Genomic DNA, 10,527 nt, shown 5'->3' on the forward strand with positions numbered 1-10,527 from the left:
GGTAATCAAACGAGATAAGCACCTCTTCCAAAGAAGGGAGTTAAAGGAACCTCTGCTGGTTTGTGGGGTTGTCACACATTTGTCAATAGGATCTCTTTATAGTCATTCTTCCCCCCTCTTTCTTCTGAAACATTATAAAAACCCGAATACAATGTTACCAACCACAGTTTCTTAAGCTGCATTGTTTGCTCTATTGGTCTCTGTGTTTGGCTTGTGTTTTTCTAATTTTGGTTTTCCTTTTTGGGTTTCTGGGTTGTAACATATTGTCATATAAACCCACAAACAAGAGAAGGTGACACAGTTTTGTTTGGTTTTTCCCCCCCTGTTTTTGAGGGATTGGGTTTGGCTTAGATCTTACATTTTCTTCAGTTCATTATGCAGCAATGGCACCAGAGAAACAAGCAGAGGAGGCCATGATTCGGAGCCTTGAAAGAGAGGCAGAGGAAGAGAGAGAAGACCACTCCAAGTTTAGCCTCCCAAGCCTTCTCTGGCATGGTGGTTCTGTATATGATGCCTGGTTCAGCTGTGCCTCAAATCAGGTACCAAAGCAACAACTTCAAATTTTCTTTTAGTTACAAACATGGGTTTGATTCATATGGAAATTCCTGTTGCCATTTACAGGTTGCTCAAGTGCTGTTGACTCTCCCATACTCATTCTCTCAAATGGGTATGCTCTCAGGCATCATATTGCAGGTGTTTTATGGTTTATTGGGAAGCTGGACTGCTTATCTCATTAGTGTTCTTTACATTGAATACCGAACTAGGAAGCAGAAAGAAAATGTCCACTTCAAGAACCATGTAATTCAGGTTTGCTTCGTATGACCAACATCTATATGTATATATAAGCATCTATGTATGTAACTATATATACATTATTTTTCTTTTGGGATGATTTTAAAATGTGCAGTGGTTTGAAGTGCTGGATGGGTTACTGGGTCCAACCTGGAAAGTTATTGGACTGGCATTTAACTGTACTTTTCTTCTCTTTGGATCAGTTATTCAACTCATAGGTTGTGCAAGGTATTTTTCCCCTCAATTTTCGATAAAATTAAGGATTTCGATTTTGAGATATGGCTTAATACATTAACAGATGTTTTATTGTACAAAATTTTGATTTACAGCAACATATATTACATAAATGATGATCTGGACAAGAGGACATGGACATATATATTTGGAGCTTGCTGTGCTACTAGTGTGTTCATACCCTCATTTCACAACTACAGAGTTTGGTCTTTTCTTGGGCTTGGAATGACCACATTCACTGCTTGGTATTTGACCATTGCTGCCATTGTTCATGGCCAGGTAAATTTAAGCCAAAAGATCCTGACTTTGATTGTCAACCATTAAAAATTTGGATAATATTCTTTTTAATTTCATTGGAAAATATTGTTGCAGGTGGAGGGGGTAACTCACTCAGGCCCTGAGAAGTTGGTTTTGTATTTCACTGGAGCCACTAATATACTCTACACCTTTGGTGGACATGCTGTCACTGTGTAAGCTTGAAATTGAGTTTGCAAAGCAAATGCAGTACTTGGAGTGCTATCAGATATTGTCGATTTTAAGAGTCGATGAGAATTTTTCACTGTTGGCTGATGCTGAATCTAAACTCCTTGTGGTGTTTACTCAACTTTTGTAGTGAAATTATGCATGCAATGTGGAAGCCTCAGAAGTTCAAGCACATTTATCTCCTTGCCACTCTCTATGTATTCACCTTAACCATTCCATCGTCGGTTGCCATGTACTGGGCCTTCGGTGATCAACTCCTCACCCATTCCAATGCCTTCTCACTCCTTCCTCGCGATCATTGGCGTGATGCTGCAGTTATCCTAATGCTCATTCACCAGGCGAGTTGATCTTCACAGTTTTGTCATTGAACATGACCTATTATTTTTGGATTGGCAATGGTTGATTGTTCTGGTTTATTAATTATGCAGTTTATAACATTTGGATTTGCAAGTACACCTTTGTATTTTGTGTGGGAGAAAGTGATAAATATGCATGACACAGAGAGCATATTTCTGAAGGCACTTACTAGGTTGCCTGTTCTGCTACCTATTTGGTTCTTGGCTATTATATTTCCATTTTTTGGACCGATCAACTCTGCTGTCGGAGCTCTTCTAGTCACATTCACTGTCTACATCATCCCTGCTTTGGCTCATATGTTCACTTACAAATCCGCGTCTGCTCGAAAGGTAAAATGCTCCATCATAATCATCAGCTTGCTTACCAAACAGACAATCATAGTTAGCTTGCTTGGCTCTAATCGAGTGACATTATGCATCAAGTGTCAAATTTAGTGCAAGCTTTATGAATTATGATGCCTGCTATTCTTATAAAATTGCAGAATGCAGCAGAAAAGCCTCCATTCTTCCTCCCAAGCTGGACAGGAATGTATATAGTGAATGGAGTCATTGTGGTTTGGGTGATTATTGTTGGCTTTGGATTGGGAGGGTGGGCTAGTGTGACCAATTTCACCCACCAAATTGGCACTTTTGGACTCTTTGCCAAATGCTATCAGTGCCCAAGACCCGAGCCGGCTTCACCAGGAAGAGCAGGAGCACACCACTGAGTTTCAGACCAGCTAAATGGAACCCAGAAATCCTCCATCAGCATATCAAATTATATGTATTGTGAGCCTGGCTCTGTTTTTATTCATAGATCAGTCAACTTTAGTGCTCTATGTCACTAATATCTTTTTCCGCCTAATCTACCACATGAACTCACCGCTTCCATGTGATGTGTTGTTGGCATTCCATTACTTGCCCGTCATACAAAGCCAAAAGCACAAGAGGCTCATCAAGGTTTCTTAGTAGTTTGGGGAGAAAATAAGCCAATTTTTGCTAGCTAAACTAAGACAATACTCAATCAGAAGTGACTGAGTTGGCTGGGGATAAGATTTTTTGAGAAAGAGTGGAGCGATTCAAATATCCAGACTTTGCAGACAAAATATTCATAGTTCCATTGTCGAAACAAAAAACGAAACAACAAAACCACGACAAAATAGGCAAGGGTTGATGTGTTTGATGGAAAGAAAAAAAAAATGCAGAGGTACAGGAGTCCTGCATTTTAGCCTTGAATCAAAACTAAAATTAACAGGTGACTAACTTTTATAAACCATGAGTGTTTTTCAAATATCATGGCTCAACAATGATGCACTACGGTAAAAAATGGACTAGCCCCATCCAAAAACAGCGTAGGAATGAGCAAAATAGGGAGGCTCTAAATTGATTGTCATATGCTAATTTATGTCCATTCCCTGCATAAAAGATGAACAAAACTCTTAGGAGGCCACACTTATCTGCTCGTTCCCTTACAGATGAACGCGGACTGCATAAACTGGCAAACAATAAATATATATAAAAAAAATGGTTCTGTGGCTACAAAAATGCATTAGGGAAAGATCTTTCTTTTTCTTCTCCTTTTCTTTCAGTCTTTAGTAATTTTGTCACTCAGGTCTCTTGTGCAGTCAAAATTGAAGACCATTTAGAAATCACTTGCTCTATCTTAAGACAGCTTAAGGGGATGAACTGCAACTCCATTGCAGGCGGCAGAAAGACGTCCCCACCTTCCCAGACGAGGTTCCTGTTGCAAAGTAATTTCACTTGTTGAGATAACCCACGAAACATCACATAGGAACAATATATATATATATATATTATAAACAAGACTCTATATAAGCAAATTAGTCTATAAATAGTCAGCAAAGTAGGTACTGTGTTAATTTAGAAAATCTATTTAACTATTACAGGGACAAAATGTCCCCCCAACAAGGGTTCCAGCCAGGAACTGAAAGATGGGGGCAGCAGTATTCAATATGTGGCATCCCTGGCTGGAGTAACCATTTCCTTATCATTATTTTATCTGTTTTGTAAAAAGAACTTTTAGGAATATACTCATCCACTATTTGCTAACTTTTTCAGCAGATGACTTACAGGAAGAGAGAAAATAATATACTTCTCAACAATCTACACTATCCAAATGCCTAAGCTCCAAACCCGCCGATCTTAAGTTCTAACACATACTGGAACCTATTAAAACATTCCAAGTTCCAGCTTTGGATAGAACATAAACATGCCAAACAAAATTTGTGCATGACTGAAGTTTGAATTCTTGCTTCTCCAAGTAGTAAGATAGAAAGCCTTTCAACCACCCTTCATTAAAAAGTCATCTTTGGCATATTGGTCTATGTTTTTACTGCGACATTAATTAACCACAACCACACAAATATTTTTAGAGGGACGAAGAAATTATTAGTCCAGCAGTGATATGTTTTGTACTCTATACTTCCATCCAGCATTCAAATATCAAAAAAGTATCGCTCAATTTTTTGGTCTTTACGGTACAGTTGCCTATCTAAATCAGTCGATTCTAAATTAGATATGCACAAGCTACATAATCGCAGAGCATTCTTTAGCGCAGAAATCCATGAAGTTATTTCTTCGAAGTCCAAAATATGAACTTAACACTCTTAAATATTTGAGAGCAGTTCACTATCTTCAAAATGTGTAGGTTGAACTCCTGAGCTAACACAAGCAAATCATGCATAAGTGTGTCCAGCAAAACCATGCTCAAAATAAGATTGTATAAACATTAAAATACAAAAAAAGTAAGACTTTTTTTTCAGCTCAGTTCCTCGCACCAAATTCAGAAGCATAAAACCAAGAGGAGAAATTATGTTAAAAGTGGAACACTAAAGCAAAAAAATTTACCTTTCCAACTCCAGCAATGAGGAACTGTCCAGATTTTGCAAAAGCCAGGGAATTCGAAAACCCCACCTGTATCCCACAAAAGGTTTTGTAAACAAAAAGAAAATTGAAGCAATAACCCACCAAATTGCAGACTCAAAATCATAATAACAGTGCAAAAAAAAAATGTTCCAGTTTCTCCACACAACACCAGAAATTCAGTACGGCAACCAAAGTTTGGACAAACCCATGCAAGTCTAAACCTAATGAATCAGATTTGAGTAGACTGCATTTCACAGGTCTGAATATAAGCATGTTCAGACAAGTGCCACAATTGAATAATACGCTATTTATACAAAATCCTATAAAATTTATTTCTGATCATAATTTCCATATCCATTGCCGGTGCAGGATCGATATAAGAAACATTAAGAAAAAATAAAAGTGCACCAAAACTGTTTACGAATTTCATAATGACTATTAATCGCAAATTGTTTATGAATTTCATAATGACTTAATCCTAGAGAGACTGAAAATTTTAGCAGTAAAATTAAAATGGAACTGGAAACAAGACCAACCATAAATTTATGAACCGCATCTATGTGGCATAGGCAAAAAAAAAAAAGAATTCCAAGACCATGTAGACTTAAAATTTGATTTTGACAATCTTGAAGCAATAATTGTTTTCTTTCTCGTTTGCAGGGAGGAGGATTCGAACCAGCAACTAGCAAGTTGATGGTAAAAGCATGAATCCTTGAAGTTTCTTCCATCTATAAGATGGATTAGAGAATCAGAGTCCCTTTTTCCCCTCATCCTCCCCCGGAAGTGGTTAATCTTGAAGCTATAGTACTCAATGAAATAAAATGGTCCCTATCTCCAAACTTGTCTACTAAAAGAAAGCCTTGATATAGCTGACTTTAAGCGAGTATACCAACCAGTCACAATCACATTTGCTACCAGTTTGCCACCACAGTACTAGGGTTATTATTAGTTACTCAGAAAATCAACTTACTTTAGAGTTTTACCTATAGTTATTACTCAGCAAAGGGAGAATTATCCAAAGAAAGAGTTAGCCAAGCTGGCATTGTGTGCGTTGAAACTTACCAGTGGAAGGTCATATACCGGACGAATGTCTTTGGTTTCACTTCCAATAGCCCATAAGCGCACAAAACCATTACCAGCTCCTGATGCAGCAAGATCACTATTTCTGCATACAGTGACTGAACTGACCCAGGAGCATACTGATGAACAAATATTGCTTCCAAGATTGTGGTCACCATTTTCTGCATGGGAAAAATCAAAATCCTCTAATTAGAATACAAACAAGCATGAAGATGCTTATCACTGTAAGAACTTGAGATTGTAAATATCAAGTGGCTTTTTTAATTTTTGGCTCTCTTGTGAAATCAATAACATAGGCATGCAACAGCAGATATTGGCAAAAGGGTATAAAAACACCAATAAACAGAAAATAAATTTTTAACTGACTACTGAATCCTTGCTTCAAATAACAGAAGAGACTTTAATAGAAAAAAAAGATAGGACATGCTGATATTTAAAAAACAGCAGTGGAAACCATTCTATTTTAGCCATAAATCAAGATTAGTAGCTTGAACAGAAGCAATTTTCGATGAAATTCAATGTGGTTGCGCTTTATATGAAAATCATTTTAATTTATTTTGTTCCTGGCTACTCCAAAATACAGAGAGATAAAAGTTGGATACTAAATAAACTCACCAGTATGACCATTGGCAATTATATGACTATTGCCACCACCAAAATTGTCAGTGGGATCCGACAGAGCATGAGCATTTTTTACGATGTTCACAGGCTTCTTTCGCACTACATTCCATAACTCGATGCTTCCATCATCTGCACCAGATAAGAATTCATCGTTGCTGATAAAGCAACAACATTCTAGATTTGCCATGGGAGCTCGGAAAACCAACCGTGACTCTTCAGGAACCTATTCAGCGCATATATAAAGAGGTGAAAGATAACACCAGAATTAGAGGCTGTATATCCATCAAAAAACGTACTCCACAAAAACAGCAGGTCCTGAAATAGATTCTAAAGATGAAATTGAATTATACAAATTCCTTCTGAGAATATTGTTAAACAGGCTACAGGACATAGCTGATAGTTAAAACTTTTGAGAACATGAAATTAAAGCTTGGAGTTATCCACTCCAGTGCACGTAGGAAGGAAAAACAAAATCCAGACATCTAGTCATCTTTTTCATTATGAAAAAAGAAATAAAAGATAAATAAAAGGGCTTTTGGATGAAAAAAGTTAGCCTGTATTCCTTTAAGGATAGGAGGCCATGTACTTTTGGCATATTGAAATTTATGTTGGTGAGACCTTGATCCTAGCTGTAATAGGTATTACAATTAGGGAGATATCATCTAGTAGTCCTCCATTTCTGCAATAGAATATATGTACCATTTGGCAGAAATAAAGGAAACAAGAAAGTCAGTAATGTGCTGCTAATTCTTCTAGAACTTGGTTCCCACTCTCAACATGATCCTTGACCCCAACCCCTTGCATCGGCCACAAGTGTGCTTGCTTTGATTCCTTTCAGCAAATATTAGGAAAAGTTATTCCAAAATAAAGCGCAACAACCTTACTTTTTTCCATTGGATTCTGAATCAATCTTCCTCAATTGTTAATAATTTTACCACACAGAACAATTTTACATGCAGATGAGGACATGAGCAGTTGATAAAATGAACATGGACATCAATAGCATGTCACTTTTATCGTGCTCGCAACAACAACAGAGGAAAAAAAGGGGATTCTCAAGTTATTACAATCGTAAGAACAACTATTTTTCATGCATTATTATAGATATCCAGAACTCCAAAGAGGATAAAAGGTGCTGCTTACCTTATACAACTGCATAGTCCTATCACGTCCAACAGTCATCACCCGTTCTTTACGTAGGCAATCAATTGATAATACTTCGCTTTGATGACCAAATAATGAATTTATATATGCTCTATCTTCTGCATTCCATATCTTGATAGTACGATCAAATGAACCGGAAAAAAGTTCCGTAGTCCCTTGCCTAAAGGTCAAACATGACACAGGCCCTCTGTGACCTGGAAAAGCCTGCAGAACAAACTTCAGGTGCTGGCCCAACAGTATATGAAATTAAAAAGATAGAAACTTAATATAATAGAAGGTGAACCACTCATGACTCAACAGTGTCATTCAATACGGAGCCTCTACTCTAGAGAGGGTGCCATGGTGCAGCCAACATGTTGCAGAATTATCATCATATTTCCAAGCTACAAGATCGCATATCAAATCCAATGAAAGCTCTATGAGTGAACCATCCCTTTGATACCTAAGAAATCCATATTCCTGGCTCCTCAGCTTTACAAACTCAATTGCTATTGCTTAACACAAAACTAGATTTTAGGACCACCTAATAGCATACAACAAATATATATAAAGTACCTGAATATGATCTCTTGTACGGGTGTCCCACAGATGAACATGTCTGTCCAATCCTCCAGTTGCTAAATACCGACCATCAGAACTGACAGCCAATGATAGAATGTGTTTGCTTCTTTTTTTTGCTTGACCTTGCAGCTCCTTGGCCCCATGCGACTTCAGCAGTTCCTCACTTGGCCATTGAAACTTTTCATGTTTGCCACTGTTTATGTCCCAGTGCATAATAATTCCATCTTTGGAAGCTGAAAAGCCCTTTGAATCATCCTCAGATAGAGCTACAGCGGTGACAGATTGCCTGTGCTTTACCAGGACCCGAAATTCATCAACAGCTTCAGGTTGCTGAACCCTAAGTAACATAACTAAGTTAGGATAGATACAGTACATAAGAAGAGATTGGGTAGATGGGCCATGATGGTTCATGACATTTCATTAAACTAGCTTTTACAGAATAGCTTAATAAGCTTCCAGCAACATAGCAAAAAACCATCCTTTACCAAAATACTAAAACACGGAAACAAAAATGTAGAAATGTTCAAGTAGTGATTGATGTGATTGACAAGCACAAATGTGCTACAATCTCCAACATAAAATATTATAACTAATGAATTGGTAACGTAGACAGTCATTCCAGACCATAAATTCAAATGCCACTACAACAGGCAATAACAGGAACATAGCAATCTATACATGCATGATGCAAAATTGATTCCACAAACAAATGGGATAAAGGAAAAAACTAATAATATTTGTAAAACACTACAAATATGAAACGCAAAACTTCATCAAAAAACAAATATAGCAACTTGATTACCTGGAAGCAAGGACTCTCCTAACACGGCCACTCTCCTCCAACTGCTCCTGCATCAGAATCTGGGCCACCAGCGTATCCCTCTCGCCTTCCTTCTCCGTCCCTCTTCCATCCTCGTCCTCATCTTCCTCTTCCTTCTTTCTCCTCTCTGCAGCTCGATACTTCTCTACCAGCTCTGCTGCCAAGCGATGCCTCTTCTCATCTGCGTTCTCCGCCTCATCTGCCGCCAAGTCTCTCTCTTCTTCACCAATGTCGGAGCCCAGGATATCACTGTCGTCCTCAGACTCGATGTCCCCGTCGTTGAAATCAATTCTTCGCCTCTTATCGGGTTCGGAACTGAAAAAGGGATTTTTGTCCACAGAGAATCTCTTGCCCTTCTTGTCGCTTCCCTTCGGACCTGAGCCTTTCTTCTTTGAATTTTTGTTCTTCAGGGCCATCTCTGATAAGTTGAACACTAGAATAACAAAAAAAAACCGTGAGGAGAAGTGATGAAGCTGGAATTGCAGGTGGAGTCAGTTGAGAGTTGAGAGTAGTTATGTACCTTGAGATGGAGAGCCAAATCGTGATTGGTAGTCAACGAAGATGATGAGGCTTTACTTCGAGGCGTTGGGAACCGAATTGCGGTGGCGCGGTGTCTGTACTCTGCCGTCGAAGAGAAAATAATAATATACGAGAAGAAAGGCGGTAGGGCTTGCTTCGAGCGAACAGGGAGAGTAGGGCGATGGGCGTGTTTTTTTTGTTTTATGTTTTAAACTTTTTTCTCATTTACTCCGAAAGCCCAACCGGGTCTGGCAAGCAGGGCGGCCCAACCCAGTTTACGGAATTTTCGGTATTGTCCAACCTTACCGACATTAAGGCTAGGGTTGTCCATAACCCATTCGAACCGTGGTTATTCGTTTTTTCGAATTCAGTTTTTTTGAATACGGTTATGATTTTAGAAAAAAAAAATCGGATATTTTTTCGATTACGATTTCGGATAGAACCGAATAATGTTATTATATTTTTATATAAAAATATATTGGTGGTTAGAAGTCATGGGAGGCCAAGTAATATTTGTAAAACTCTAATTTTGTCTCTGTAACAAATTATGAATTAAGATACCAATTAACCTAATCATTATATAAATAATAAATTAAGATTGATTAACTGAAACTCATACTAGCTTTATCATTTTAAAATTCACATAAATTAAGATTGGTAGCTACTCAAGTGAAAGTGGGGAGACATCTTCATGTGTGTTTTATTTTTCTTTTTTCTGATTGTATTATTTCTCTCGGTCTTGTACATATATTTTTCTTTAACTGTGATTATATAATATTGTATTATCATTATCATGGATTTTTATCGAACTTTGTTAGATGGAGTTGTAGTCGATCATATGTTATTTTCTGCTTCTATTTGAGATTTATACATACTTCTTCCATTTCTTCAAAAATCGATCCGATCTAATCAGAAAAATATGATTATTTCAGTTTGGTTATCCGATCATATATGGTTCAATTATGAATTCCAAAATATCATAACCGAATCAATTCAGAAATTTCGGTTTCAGTTAAAAATCTAGCCAAAAAC

At 37.6% G+C, this 10,527-nt stretch overlaps 2 protein-coding genes across 3 annotated transcripts; one reads left to right on the forward strand and one right to left on the reverse strand.

Annotated features, from left to right (window-relative positions):
* Positions 1-383: 383 nt before the first annotated feature.
* On the forward strand, positions 384-2,740 carry LOC120015590 (auxin transporter-like protein 2). The gene is made up of 8 exons (XM_038868077.1): positions 384-539; positions 622-807; positions 908-1,020; positions 1,122-1,305; positions 1,399-1,496; positions 1,640-1,847; positions 1,938-2,195; positions 2,348-2,740. The coding sequence occupies exons 1-8, from the start codon at positions 384-386 to the stop codon at positions 2,570-2,572; spliced, it is 1,428 nt and encodes a 475-aa protein (XP_038724005.1). The 3' UTR covers positions 2,573-2,740.
* A 340-nt stretch (positions 2,741-3,080) lies between these two features.
* On the reverse strand, positions 3,081-9,698 carry LOC120015740 (U3 snoRNP-associated protein-like EMB2271). 2 transcript variants are annotated; one of them, XM_038868288.1, is made up of 8 exons: positions 9,497-9,698; positions 8,959-9,401; positions 8,151-8,493; positions 7,575-7,799; positions 6,426-6,654; positions 5,793-5,971; positions 4,713-4,778; positions 3,081-3,585 (listed from the first exon to the last, which is right to left on the reverse strand). In XM_038868288.1, the coding sequence occupies exons 2-8, from the start codon at positions 9,390-9,392 to the stop codon at positions 3,508-3,510; spliced, it is 1,554 nt and encodes a 517-aa protein (XP_038724216.1). In that variant the 5' UTR covers positions 9,393-9,401; positions 9,497-9,698; the 3' UTR covers positions 3,081-3,507. The 2 variants fall into 2 exon arrangements, with proteins under 2 accessions (XP_038724216.1, XP_038724215.1); XM_038868287.1 differs by having other exon boundaries at positions 8,959-9,409; positions 9,497-9,696.
* Positions 9,699-10,527: the final 829 nt, after the last annotated feature.

The sequence above is a fragment of the Tripterygium wilfordii genome, chromosome 14, assembly GCF_013401445.1.
Source record: "Tripterygium wilfordii isolate XIE 37 chromosome 14, ASM1340144v1, whole genome shotgun sequence".
Taxonomy (NCBI): domain Eukaryota; kingdom Viridiplantae; phylum Streptophyta; class Magnoliopsida; order Celastrales; family Celastraceae; genus Tripterygium; species Tripterygium wilfordii.